General features: G+C 33.0%; 2 protein-coding genes across 2 annotated transcripts; one reads left to right on the top strand and one right to left on the bottom strand.

Annotated features, from left to right (window-relative positions):
- Positions 1-1,579: 1,579 nt before the first annotated feature.
- LOC134690362 (uncharacterized) lies at positions 1,580-5,183 on the bottom strand. The gene is made up of 3 exons (XM_063550330.1): positions 5,013-5,183; positions 3,292-3,421; positions 1,580-1,976 (listed from the first exon to the last, which is right to left on the bottom strand). The coding sequence occupies exons 1-3, from the start codon at positions 5,059-5,061 to the stop codon at positions 1,799-1,801; spliced, it is 357 nt and encodes a 118-aa protein (XP_063406400.1). The 5' UTR covers positions 5,062-5,183; the 3' UTR covers positions 1,580-1,798.
- Positions 5,184-7,713: 2,530 nt separating this feature from the next.
- Positions 7,714-14,244, top strand: LOC134690051 (uncharacterized). The gene is made up of 6 exons (XM_063550023.1): positions 7,714-7,982; positions 9,883-10,104; positions 10,399-10,498; positions 11,179-11,212; positions 12,740-12,810; positions 14,070-14,244. The coding sequence occupies exons 1-6, from the start codon at positions 7,821-7,823 to the stop codon at positions 14,240-14,242; spliced, it is 762 nt and encodes a 253-aa protein (XP_063406093.1). The 5' UTR covers positions 7,714-7,820; the 3' UTR covers positions 14,243-14,244.
- Positions 14,245-14,514: the final 270 nt, after the last annotated feature.

Raw genomic sequence — 14,514 nt, 5'->3', positions numbered from 1 at the left:
ACAAGAAGAATGAAAAGTAAAACACACAGACTGTTTTTTTCTGTATGTGTTCAAACCCACATATTCTGGACAGTGATATATACAGCTCAACATTATCGAAGAAAATAGAAACATCAGTTGTATATACATCTTCGCTTGAAGAGAGAGCGGGAGTGAATCGTAACCCTTAGGTAGCGAAGATGGTGTATATATAGGGTTTGTCTCATCGAAACAGAGAACACAAACATGCATCTAACAGAAAAATAAAAAGAAAAGAGATACTACTAGTAAGTACCCATTCATATAAAGGAGAGGGGCGAAAGATACCACTGTCCAGAAGGACCGACAAACTCATAGATCGAAAATAAACTGACAACCTCATGGCCAAAAAATCAAAAGCCGAACAGACAATTAATATTATAGTACACAAGCTAGACACAACATTGAAAACTAAAGACTAAGGCAACACGAATCCCACCAAACACTGGGGTGAGATCCTGCTCCACATGTGAGAATTCGTAGTTGTCGACAAGAAAACCGGCAACCCTGACCAATAAGATTGGAACCGAGCACACTTTATTCATACACGTTTTCACGCTGTATGTTTGTTTAATCTTGTACATTATCTAGATGTATAGAGGGACTGAGGATTGAAATCTTACAAAACGTGTTTAAACCAGCCGAAATATTTAAGCCTGTCCCAGGTCAGGAGCAACTGCCCTTTGTTAGTCTTGTGTATAAAATACAAGTTAGAAGTCAAGATTCGGTATTATTGCCATTGAAACAGCTCATAGGTAACCATATGTTTTTAGCAATCTTGGTTCATTTACATGTTTCGTAGTTTTGTATGACGCCCATTTTCGATGAAATAGTTCACATTTTTGCTTAGGGGCCAGCTGAAGCCCGCTTTCGGGTGCTGGATTTTCTGTTTTTGGTGGCGTTGTGCTGTTTTCTGCTCTCTGTTCGGGTTGTTGTCTCTAACAGACTTCGTTTCCAGTCTTAATTCTATTCGAACTCACTTAGGTTTTACAGGCTAATGAGATAGTAGTTTAACTCCGTCACCGAAGCCATGTTTTTCATAAATATACTCATTGGAAAAATGATCGAATAGTATTTACAATTCTGAATTTGAAAATTCCGGCATATATATACATGTATACAAAGTAAAATCACAAAAATACTGAACTAAGAGGGAAATCAATTCGGAAAGTCCATAATCACATGGCAAAATCAAATAACAAAACGTATAAAAAACGAATGGACAAGAACTGACATATTCCTGACTTGGTACAGGCATTTTCAAATGTAGAAAAATGGTGGATTAAACCTGGTTCTATAGCGCTAACCCTTTCACTTTAATGACAGTCTCATCAAATTCCGTTATATTTACATTGTTGCGTTAAATAACAAGACACAATAAATAAAATAGTCAAAATATTGGTTACACACACAGAGGCGGATTAAGGGGGATAGGGTGCCCGACCCCCCTCTTATGTGGGAAATATAGGGAATCACTGAATCATGACTGGAGCATTTCCCCTCTTTGGCAGCCAGTCAGTGTTGCATATAATCAAAAGTTACATGCGAATGAAAAAACATCTTTAAAAAAACACATCTTATTTTAATTGAATTCCAATTACCACTGTTACATGAATCAATATACAATAATATTTTTTTGGTCATGTTTAAACACAAATGTTATAAACTCGCGTTTCAGTTTGTAGTGACTTTTTTAAAATGTCAATTTTCAATTAAAATAGAATTACTCTTCTGTTCTGCTTACATTTCTGAAAGTATATATGTAGGAAACCTCGGAAGTTCACTTGGAAATATTAGCACCTCTGCATCTGCATGCTGCTCCGCTATAACAAGCGTCATAGTTGCTAGTTTCACAGTCCCCATTTGAACAGCATTGCCAGTCATAATTACAGCTGTCCCCTGTGTTTTTGCAATGAGATGATTTCTTGAAGATATCCATCAGTAAATCGTCCATTTTCCTAAAAATATATTTTCATGCAATTAGATTTATAAATAAACGTGTTATATGCTGGTAAACATAGTACATGTTATACAGTTGGTTTTTTTTTGCATATTCCATGTCCACCGGCAAAATTATGTTCTTGTCGGATAAAGCTAAGGTCGATACTAACGCTCACATTTTATAGGTATATTTGCTGCTATCCAATAATTATTTTGGCTTCCCAAATCGTTATTGTTTGGTCTCGAATTAATAGATATATGTTATTTCTGAAAAAAGTAGTTTTGCGCACGTTAATTATACCATAAGTTGTGTACAGTGCTCATATAAGTAATACTGAGATTGTGTGTTCAAACCCTGTATGTTGCAGGTGTATTCCACTGCATTATTAATTGACTAGGATTGACAGTTTTTCTGCCGGAGATTGATGGTTTTATCCAGGCAATCCGGCTTCCTCTGCCTATATAAACTGGCCGCCACAAAAGATCCCAAAGGGACATGTTAACTATATACATATATATATTCACATACTGATAATCACATTTTTTTGCGAATATAAAATCACATAATCATTAAACAAGATCATCAAATAATCAAAAATAGAGTCCAAGATCATCAAATAATTAAAAATAGAGTCCAAGATTATCAAATAATTAAGTAATCATGAAATATTTGGTCTGGTAATAAAATACCCACAATGAGGCTCACGTTAAAGGACAAACAACAGTCAACTAAACACAACACAGAAAACAAAGAAAGGGTCAACATAAAACCCTACATATTTAGAAATAATTTAATATTGGCCTGTATTGGTCATTTAGCTGGATTCGACAAACCGTCTGCTAAATAATAAGGCCATCATAAAAACAAACTCATATTTTTTTCCATATTGGGGCGGAAGGGCAAAAATCAATTCATGAACTATATTTTTGTGAAAAAGTCAGAAATTAGCCTTCTGAATGCGATAATGATGATAATTAAGATTTTTTTATGATGACCTTGCGGTAAATATTTCGTCTAATCTTGTCATGAAAAAGAGTCAGCAACACTTCAGTGTAGCATAGTACGCATGTGCTTACAAATAATTTATAAAACATTTTTTACAATAAGAATTTTACTACATTATATAATCGTTCAGCTTCTAAATGGCTGCCTCCCCCACAGACACTCTGCTTACATTTCATTTTCCAGTGCCAAAATGCGCTGGTCTTTTATCACAAATCTTCGCTAGGATTGAGAGGAGGGGATTGGATAGTTACCCTTGGCTAGCGAAGTTGGTAATCAAACGACAATATTTCAAAACCGGGTACTTGTAAACGCGGAGTAATTCCTACCGTGATTCTGTGTTACGTTCTTCTTTTAATTTAGTGTTGATCATATCCCTGCGACTATAGTCTTTCAAATCATCAAGTAAGCGTAACAGTCCGAGCGTTTCTTTTGAACGCACAGAAGCGCCATGTATTGCTGAAAGTAAACAACTGTTACACATTAATTTACATAAATTACAAGTGTGGACACAGATCAGTGTGGAAAGTATGTTTGGATGTTTGACAGTGTTTTCTGACAAAAAGAGTTTTATGTTTTCCCCAATAGGGTTCTTTGTTCCACTGTTGTGCACAGTGATAGCCAACCTTTACCAAACACAGAAAATAGCAGTGTCTTTTATTTAATATTGAATTTTAATGTTCAAGACTGTCTGACATTGAGAAGACACTACTTTACATCAGTGCCGACCGTTCATAGATTTTATTTAGCTAGACATTGCTTTTAATATCAAAGCCTCAGGCTATATTGACCAACGTACTATGAGTGCTTCGTGTACTAGTATATGATATGAACATACCTGTGTGCATATCGGGAAAAGATGCATTTTTCGACAGTTTTTTTTTTATCATTCAAGCTAATTTAATTTGAGTTCATGAACCCCTCTTTTTTAAAATGACTTTGGTTTGATCACGTATGAAGATTATTTGTACCAATTTTCAAGAAAGTGTCAGCATGCATTTTTTTTTTAATTTGATAAATATACACAAAAAATTACGTTTTTTCTACATTCATGAATATTTGATTAAGATGAGTTATTTGTAAAAATATAATGCATAGATTTGAAGAACATTTTTTTATATAAATTACAGATAATTTAACAAAAAACAGCTTGTGTTTATCTTTTAAAATGAAAAAAGTTATGTTTTTCATTCGAAAGGAAAAATACGTCCACAAATCCGAATTTTGTGCAAATATCTGAAATTTCGACCTCATTTTCTAAAAAAAGTAGCACATGAAGGTATATATTTAATTACATATTTGATTTAATCAGGTAAAAAATAGTCTATATGCAAATGTTCATCAAAATTTCAATATGGGATCAAAACTGTATTGTATGCCCTTAATGACATTTACTGTTCATTAAAAAATTGCAAACCGATGAGGTTGATATACCAGACCAAATATGTTCGTAGCCATGCATAATTTGCACAATGAACGCATTTAATTACCGACTTGAAATATTATTGGTGCGTTCATTTTATGTAAATTTACCGTTTATATAATGTTTGAATATTTCGAATCACTATGTTTTCCTATCCAAGGTTGCTGCTTCAAAAATATGCTAGTGGAGTATTTTAAATTTATTATTGGTATTTTGGGAATTTAAAATAACTATTGAAACTTTCAGGAATTCACAACGGATTTTTTGAAATATTTTAAATAAATTTTAAAATTTTAAAATCTGTAAATTGGACCACAAGTTAGTTCATCTGAGGTCAAATCGTACAAATATATTTCGGACAAAAAGATATTCAAACTTGTCCAAAAACAAATCTTTCACTATCCGTTTTATATATGCATAAATAATAAAAAAGAAGATGTGGTATGATTGCCAATGAGACAACTATCCACAAAAGACCAAAATGACACAAACATTAACAACTATTGGTCACCGTACGGCCTTCAAAAATGAGCAAAACCCATACCGATTGTTTCACCTGTGAAAAGTAATAAAAAAAGTGTAGCTTATTAAAATAGTAATTTGGTCTAAACATCTATCTGTACTTACCAGAGATGGAAAAAAGCACCAAAAAAGATAAACTTAAACTTTGCATCATTTTCGTTTTTTCCTTGTCTTTACCGATACTTTCTCTTATTCAAAATAGTTTCTTTTTATATAGTAAATTAGACCTAAACATCTGGATTCTTTTAGGGGTACCTCCACGGGGTTTGTATAACTAATAACAAAAACACAATTTTGCGAAACGTATAGAAAATAATTCCAATGAAAATTAACCTAGCATGTTCCTTTATATCGGAACAGGAAAAAAGAGTGTAAAGAAAAGTTCAAAAAACTTATCGAAATGTTTCGATACCCTTAAATTGGCCCATTCGTCAATTTCGTGCTTTGAATGTCTTTAGCCAATAGCTACGATGACAATCTACGAAGTTCAAGATTGCTATCAGGTCACGGAGCTTCTAAACAGCTTGTACATTTTTACGTCTTAAAAAGATTTTCGTTAATATTTTACAATGTAATTTAACACCTAGAGATAAAAAATGATTATTTGTTTATGGTTTATTAAATTTGTAAACATTTTGAAAATATTTTAGTGTTATAAGTTATAAAATATTTATTTGAGTTTTAACAGATATATTGACGAACAATCACGCGACTGATTTGAATAAAAACAACAACAACAACAATAAAATAACCTAGTTAGAAAGTTTCTCGTTTGAATTATTTTTACATTTGTGATTTCGGGGCCTTTTACATGAATAGCTGACTATGCGGTATGCGCTTTGTTCATTGTTGAGGGACATACGGTGACCTATATCTGTTAATGTCTGTGTCGTTTGGTCTGTTGTGGAGAATTGTCTCATTGTCAGTCATACCACATCTTTTTTTACTATTCCCTAAATGGTCTCTTAATTGTTTAAACAATCTTTGTAATTTATTGTACTCTGCCCAGTTACATTTTTTCTTGTTTGATTCAAGGGTCGTAGTCAATCTTCTTTTTTTTATTATTCTGGAATAAACCCAGTAGGTTTGTTCTTGTTTCAAAGCGGCGTTTTGCATTTGCGCCGATTTTTTCTTTCATTTGCGCCGATTTTTATACAGGTAAATAACAGGTAAATACAGGTGAAATGGTAAAAGAAAGTGTGGTATGAGTGCCAATGGGACAACTCTCCATCCCAGTAATGTTATTTTCATTTATCATTAAAGACCTCCTCTGTTAGCCAGTTGTACATGTTATGAATTGTCAATCATAACATGTATATAACGGTGGTCTCCTGCTTAAAATCAAGAAAGAAGTAAAACCCTAAGATAAAAGCACTTTGTTTATACTTAAATGACGAATTAAAAATATATGTACAGCATTCAAATCCATAAAAACGGAATACATTCAAATCATAAATCTGTTCTTGCCGAGTATGTATAGGCAACACATCTAATATATTCCTTTCTTATGCTTTCGTCTTTTCTATATTTTGTTTTATTGTCAATAACGAAGGTCATCTTTTCTTTGTCTGGCATACGTTCTTGTGGGGGCTCGCATTTTCTCACAAGTAAGCTATTAAACCAAGAGTTCCAAATGGTGAAGTTGAATTCATCCCTTCGTTAATTTTCTGGACGCCATCACAAATTGGATGACTGTTATGGAATGTGTACTTGTATGTTGTTTAAGAATGTATGACAAGCAGTCATCGATTTCATTTAGGGTAACCCGAAACATTGGGATAGCCATTTGCCAATTGCAATGTCACTTGATTTGTCTGTATACTCTGTGCTCAGCTAATGTAAAAGTATGAACTTACCTGTAACTTACCTGTAAATCCAATTAGGAAAAAATATAAAATCGGCGCAAATGAAAAAATGAAATCGGCGCAAATGAAAGAATGAAAAATTTCAAAATCGGCGCAAATGTCATACGCCCCTACAAAGACAACAAAATGCTGTATAGTTATTTAAAAAAAACAAAAAAACTCAAAGTTATATGTAAGAGAGCTTCCATTTGATTTTTTAGTTGTAATCTCTGTCCTGCCTTTTTATTTTTCACTCTAACCGGTCCTGCTTTTTTTTTTTAGTTTATCCTGCCTTTTTTACAGAAATTGTCATCCTGACTTTTTTTATGCAAGTGTCTCATCCTGCCTTTTTTTTACTCAAAACTCCTGTCCTGCCTATTTTTTTCAAATTTCATCCTAGCCCCCCCCCCCCCCCCCTAAAAATCAAATGGTAGCTCCCTAAGCATGCTATTAGTTTGCGTATATTTGGTTTGATAAATCTTTTCTATTCGATTTTACAATAAACCAGTATATGATTTGATTTTGTTTCAAATATAGAACAAAATTCAGTAGTGTTCTATTTTCATAACGTCTTACTTGTCATAAATTTATAGTTAACTTTACATGGCATTGACAAGTAAACATTTCAATTTTTATTGTTGCTAATTCCTCGAACAAATAAATTTTGAAAATGATTTAGTAACGTACTCTTTTTAGGCCTGCATTTTGGATGAACAAAGAAACCATATGTAATTAGCAGTTTAGCACTTTTATTGAGGTGTTTCGTCTTGAAGGTTTCTCGAAGTCTTTTAATTTAATTATAGATTCGTTTTAATTAATTCAAGAGTATACATGTATATGCATATACTATATATGTCCAATGCTGTAATTGTTGCAAGATTTTGCAAATAAATAGTGATGCATTCATTCATTCAAAATAGGAAGCGATTTTTGGCTTGGATGTCAAATGTTCCAGTTGCGTGATTTTTTGATTGATGGGTACTGAAATCTACGTGTACCCGGAAATTTTGAAAACATAAAACCAGGCTTGATATTCCGATCTTCCTTTTGTTAGTTTTAGGCTTTAATAATGACCTGTTTACAATTTACATTAGCTTTACTGTTGTTCAGTTTTTCTGTTTCAAATGGACAATTTCAGAAAATGTTTGGACAACAAACTGTGCTAGATGGACATCCGGGAGCTAGTGACGGCAAAATACTAATAAAATCGGAGCTAGATATCAAAACCACTGTAAGTAGAATTTCTCTTTGCATTCTAGTTTTGGTATCCTTTTAGTTTCAAAATCTAAACCCATTTTCACCCCTGAAATTTTCAATAAATCATAGATAAAAATAAATATAAAAGGCAGAATTTTTGTTTTTAAAAAAAATGAGCCTTTTTCAATTTGTAGTTCGCTTTTATGTTGTACTTTTATACCACTGTCCCAGGTTATGGGGGGGGGGGGGGGGGGGGTCCCGCTAACATGTTTAACCCCGCAACATTATTTATGTATGTGCCTGTCCCAAGTCAGGAGCCTGTAAATTCAGTGGTTGTCGTTTGTTTATTGGTTACATATTTGTTTTTCGTTCATTTTGTTTTTACATAAATAAGGCTGTTAGTTTTCTCGTTTGAATAGTTTTACATTGTCTTATCAGGGCCTTTTATAGCTGACTATGCGGTATGGGCTTTGCTCATTATTGAAGGCCGTACGGTGACCTATAGTTGTTAATGTCTGTGTCATATCGGTCTTTTGTGGATAGTTGTTTCATTGACAATCCTACCACATCTTCTTTTTTATACACCATTTGATATTATAATCATATGAAATTTTTCGCATTTTTTATATTTAGACTGAGTAATTGACAGAAATTAAGTTTATGGAAGATATACCACTGTCCCAGGTTAGGGGGGGGGGGGTCCCGCTAACATGTTTAACCCCGCAACATTATTTATGTATGTGCCTGTCCCAAGTCAGGAGCCTGTAAATTCAGTGGTTGTCGTTTGTTTATTGGTTACATATTTGTTTTTCGTTCATTTTGTTTTTACATAAATAAGGCTGTTAGTTTTCTCGTTTGAATAGTTTTACATTGTCTTATCAGGGCCTTTTATAGCTGACTATGCGGTATGGGCTTTGCTCATTATTGAAGGCCGTACGGTGACCTATAGTTGTTAATGTCTGTGTCATATCGGTCTTTTGTGGATAGTTGTTTCATTGACAATCCTACCACATCTTCTTTTTTATACACCATTTGATATTATAATCATATGAAATTTTTCGCATTTTTTATATTTAGACTGAGTAATTGACAGAAATTAAGTTTATGGAAGATATATCTCTTCCCCCAACCATATTTACTTTATATGTCACGTTCAACATAACGAAGGAGTTGTGACCTAATTTAATATTTACGCTTAAGTTCAAAGTTCGAACTGAATATTGACCCCGCTTTTTATAAATAGAAATGGAATGCAGATTGACATTGTTATCATTCTCAATGATCTTGTGTTATTTTCCGACTGAATGATCAACTCTTATTTAAGAAAATTACATGTGATTTGTTTATTATCTCTCCCGGAAGTACGTCATTGCCGAAGGGTTCTCGGTTGTTTACACATATTTTGTTGTATCGCCCTTAGACAAAAATGCCTGATAAATAATAAAAATACTATTGCATATTAACATTTATAAATAACATTCCACTTTCTTTTTCATGGATCCAAAATTGAAATATTAAATTCGTGTCTAAGAGAATAATTAGTATGTCTTTCGAACACCGGGGTTCACTGACCTTTCATTTTCTTAACGCAGTCTTAAATTTGTGTTACTTCATGCAGAGCACACGTTCCGTGGTAAAAGGTGAAACAGTAACTCATGAACTCTAATATAAATACTACATTTATTTAAAAAATGTCATTATGTTTTAATTTCATGTTTTATGGTGATAATTATTGTGTGTCTATCAATGGTGTGATGCGGTTACGCTATTGTTACAGGTTAGGGTGAAGGTTGGCACCGGTTAGTTTATTGATCTTTATTAGTATATTTAAAACAGCATCAAACTTATTCAGTGTAAATGACAATAAAATTTCGAATATGAATTTACATCATCATAGTAATACAGTTATTTAATATGTTTTATTTCCATTTCAGTATTTGCCAGAAGATTGTACCTTAGTGACCAAGACAGGTGACACAATCACATTAGAGTATGATGTATGCTCCTTTTTATTTAGTGTTACTGTATCTCCAAACGTTACGTCAGCATATGACGTACGTTGTATAAGTTTTCTTATTTACCTTTTCAGTTTTCTACGTTTAAAAACTGATTTTTTAAAACGGAAAATCTGTAGTTTTATTCTCAATTTCCTGATAGCAATTATGTTTTAACTCGCATGTACGTTGTGACCTATACTTATGCGAAAAAATATATCCATTCGCATTCCTCATGATTTCCCCCTTTCTAAAACTAATTTCTAAACTCTATCTTGAACTATAACTGATTTGCTCAAATTTTGAGATTGTTTTAAGGAAGATCCCTTTTGATTTTGAAAATATTCTAGTTTGTTTAACGAGTTAAGGGACTTAATTGAGCTCTTAGATATCAAGTTAAATCTGTAAATTTTAAAGTCAATATAGAAGTTAGACACATATTTTTTTTATTCTCAGGCTTACGTGAACGACGAGCATAAAGAAACATCTAAAGAAACAGAGGGCATGCCTGCTGGACTGCTCGAATTTACTATTGGTAAAAGAATGGTTGTTTCAGGTTTGTCTAGATATTTTTTGTATATTTCTATTTACCACCTAGAATAGATATGCGAAGATGTGGTACATTGTATGAGTGTCAATGAGACAACTCTCCATAAGACTAATAAATGTATAAACTAAATTCTTATGTAACCATTATTAATTCGATATTTGAGGATTTTAAAACAAATTTTATAGCTGACTTTGCGGTATGGGCTTTGTTGAAGGCCGTACGGTGACCTATAAATGTTAATGTCTGTGTCATTTTGGTCTTTAGGGGATAGTTGTCTCATTGGCAATCATACCACATCTTCTTTTTTATAAATTGAGAACATTTCCTGGTGATTTAATGTGCATTCTATACCAATATTCATCTATTTTGATTGATTGGTTTTTGATTGCTTAACGTCCAGTGGTAAATATTACATGCATGTCATTTTGAAATAATTCAATCAGTAATATTTCAACAAATAAAAGAGATAAATTCATTTCTTTTTCTAATTCAGTTAAAGTTTAAATAGCAAAAAAATTGTATGCAAAATTTTACCAAAATCTATAACAGCTCATTTACTGTTCTTTGTTCATTTATTCGCCATTTTGAAACTACCGTCAACCATGCTACATGATTGAACTGTAAACTGCTTGCCTTTTTCTTATTGTTTAATATTCATTTATTCATCTATACTTGATATTTTGTAGGTCTTGATATAGGAGTTGTTGGAATGTGTCCTGGGTAAGTTATTTTAGACAATAATTAATACAATTTTTCATTGTTTTAATATCGAAACATGTTATTTTTTTAAGACTATTTTCAAACAAGTTCAGTGGTTGCCGTTTGATGATTTGGTTCAGTATTAAGAAATGAATATAGTAAGGGAGCTACCATTTGATTTTTATGGGGGGGCTAGGATGAAATTTGAAAAAAAATAGGCAGGACAGCAGTTTTGAGTTAAAAAAAAAAAGGCAGGATGAGACACTTGCAAAAAAAAAAAAGTCAGGATGACAATTTATGTAAAAAAAGTCAGGATAAACTAAAAAAAAAAAAGCAGGACCATTTGGAGTGAAAAATAAAAAGGCAGGACAGAGATTACAACTAAAAAAAAATGCAGGACAAAATTTTTCATCCTAGCCCGCCCATAAAAATCAAATGGTAGCTCCCTAAACTGCACATTGCTATATAAAATACAAATTTTGGCACAAATAGACAGAAAATACAAAACGTTGATAAACTTAATACGTGTACAGTAGACAGAAAATACGAAAACACAATAAAGCTACTAACCGAGTCCATGCATGTGAGGATTCAAGATTCATCTCTGTAGTCCTTGTGGGAGGGACGAAAGATACCAGAGGGACAGTCAAACTTATAGATAGAAAATCAACTGACAATGCCATGGCTAAAAAGAAAAAAGGCAGAAAGATAAATGATAGTACACATGATACAACATTGAAAACTATAGATATCACAACACGAACCCCACCTAAAACTTGGGGTGATCTCAAGTGCTCAGGAAGGGTAAGCAGTTCCTGCTCCACATGTGCCACTCGTAAAAATTAGTGTGGTTTGCTTTCATGAAATGACATTTCAAACTAACAAATAAAGGGAAAGAGATGCCAACAACACTATGATCAAACAATTAAAAAGAACAGAAAAACAACTTTACAAAAACACTTCACTGTAAATTATAGTTTGGGCAACACATACCCCATGTATATATGTTTGTAAGCCAGTGGCCCATATGGGCGTAATACGCTTTTTTAAAGAAATTATTAATAATATTTTTTTAAATAATACACTATTTCGCGCGTTACGGTTGCACGAATTAGTACTACGTTTGCGCTATAACTATTATATCCCAATGGGGCTGATAGCACACGTGAAAACAAAATAACACATGACTTATAATTATTACACCACAAATATAATTAAAAGACCAGAATTCATATGTGTGTACTTGTCACGCAGTTGTTGAATTCACTCGCCTCAGTGAGAATGACTTTTTAATACTGAATAGACCTGTATACTGCATAAATGATGGACATGAAAGACATAACACCAATTTTAATCCAGTCTGAGATTAAAATACATTATTAAAATTGAGAATGGAAATGGGGATCTTGTCAGAGACAACAACCCGACCAAAGAGCAGACAACAGCCGAAGGCCACCAAAGGGTCTTCAATGCAGCAAGAAACTCCCGCACCTCGAGACGTGTATCAGCTGGTCATTTAATAAAACATTATATTATTGTCTGTTTCAGGGAGAAGAGGTCCATAAAAATACCTCCACAGCTGGCCTGGGGAGAAAAGGGTATCCCAGGAATAATACCAGGTAATTTCATCTTCGGTATGATAATAGATAATTTTTGAAAATTTGCGAACCATTAGAAAGATATCCAAATAACAATTTATTAAAATAAACCATTATAGGTCAATGTAAGGCCTATAACACGGAGCCTTGGCTCACACCGAACAACAAGCTATAAAAGGCACAGGAATTGCTAGTGTAAAAACATTCAAACGGGAATACCAGCGGTCAAATCTTTATAAAAAAAAAAGAAACGAGAAACACGTATAAATTACAAAAAAAAACCGAAAAAAACTGTACATCAGATTCCTGACTCAGGACAGGTGCAAACTGTTGCAGTAGGATTAAATGTTTTATTACTACCAAATCTCTCCCTTTTCTGAAGCAACAGTGTTTGTTTAAAATGATTTTTTTTTCAAATATAGTTTCTGCGGGAATTATTTGACAAAAAATCAGTTCAGGCACAAAATAAATATTAAAAATTTAAAAAAAAACACACACAAATAGCAAAAGAACAGCGGTTGTATTGCTGTTCTTCATTTCAAAATCACAGTTCTTCACAAGAGAGCTGCTGCACGGAGAGTAGTGTGGCTCTTGTGATATTTAATTAACAATTTGTTGATTCAACATGCGAGAAAATTGATTTATAAAACAGAAAACAAATCAGACAAATACATATATGGATTATTGTCAGTTCCAACAGGAGCCATGTCACTTAGATTACTCCAGCGGAAAATATTTGGTAAAAACTTCATTTTGAATAAACTCTAAAGATAAAAAAAATTGTCAAACAATATCACAAAGATCATATAAAAAAGCTACAGTTCCATGGTTACAAGTAAACTATGATCGCTACTAAAGTTCACATTAAAAACAATCATAAATGGTATCATTTTCAATAAAAAAAAAAGAGGTGTAATAATTAAGAGTTATAAAAGCAAATTAACATATATTTTCTCACTTGTTTTAAAATACACATATTTTAAAAACGATTTCAATTGCAGAAGTATGATTCATGTCTGTGTGTCATATTTGCCAATGAACATAAAGTGTCAACCAAGTGCAAAATCCGAACTTATTTTTATTTTTTTTTAGGTCAAAAGATGATAGATTTGTTTGCAATCACCCTTCCTTCAATGTTCTCCAACTTCGTACTTATTTTGGCTTTCAATTTTAAAGTCTGTTTTTAAGCGTCTTTTGTAGACGGAAAGCGTGTATATAAAAGGCGTTCACAATTTTAGTCCTTCATGGTATCTATGATGAGTTTATTCATATCTTTACAGCAAATGCTATGGCCAGATTTGATATTGAATTAGTAAAAATACAAGGACAATCATGGGCCGACTGGTACGTGGAAGGATTGCAGATCGTTTGTGGGATCTGCTTTGCTGCAGGCGCTATTGCATTGGGATGTGAAAAAATCAGAGAAAAGAAAGGCGGCAAAAAGTCAAAGTAGATATGATCATGTGATCGATCGTTTGAGTTTTATATATTTATGTAATAAATGGTTATTGTTTTAACATCTTGTCATTTTATCCTTTCTGACCGTTACAAATTTTTTAGGGCCACGGTCCCTCTCTTTCCGTGAAAAGTTTGGTTGATGATATTGGGAATCACTAAATCATGACTGGAGCGAACCCTCACTTTCTGGAAAATTTCTGGATTTGCCACAGGATATATTATAAAAGGTTCAGGGTTAAAATTCATAGAACAGACATGGTGCAGTGG

This window comes from Mytilus trossulus, chromosome 11 (genome assembly GCF_036588685.1).
Source record: "Mytilus trossulus isolate FHL-02 chromosome 11, PNRI_Mtr1.1.1.hap1, whole genome shotgun sequence".
Classification (NCBI taxonomy): Eukaryota; Metazoa; Mollusca; class Bivalvia; order Mytilida; family Mytilidae; genus Mytilus; species Mytilus trossulus.
The sequence above is the reverse complement of the archived record's forward strand: the minus strand, read 5'-3'. Positions and strand labels throughout refer to the sequence as shown.

What these genes read in the sequence shown, in the direction of transcription:
- LOC134690362 (XM_063550330.1), bottom strand. Translation starts at nt 5,061, where the DNA reads ATGATGCAAAGTTTAAGTTTATCTTTTTTGGTGCTTTTTTCCATCTCT. An exon ending in GGTGCTTTTTTCCATCTCTG is followed by an intron (nt 3,422 to 5,012) that starts GTAAGTACAGAT and finishes GTTTACTTTCAG; the next exon opens with CAATACATGGCGCTTCTGTG. An exon ending in GAACGTAACACAGAATCACG is followed by an intron (nt 1,977 to 3,291) that starts GTAGGAATTACT and finishes ATATATTTTTAG; the next exon opens with GAAAATGGACGATTTACTGA.
- LOC134690051 (XM_063550023.1), top strand. Translation starts at nt 7,821, where the DNA reads ATGACCTGTTTACAATTTACATTAGCTTTACTGTTGTTCAGTTTTTCT. An exon ending in AGCTAGATATCAAAACCACT is followed by an intron (nt 7,983 to 9,882) that starts GTAAGTAGAATT and finishes TTTCCATTTCAG; the next exon opens with TATTTGCCAGAAGATTGTAC. An exon ending in GTTGTTGGAATGTGTCCTGG is followed by an intron (nt 11,213 to 12,739) that starts GTAAGTTATTTT and finishes TGTCTGTTTCAG; the next exon opens with GGAGAAGAGGTCCATAAAAA.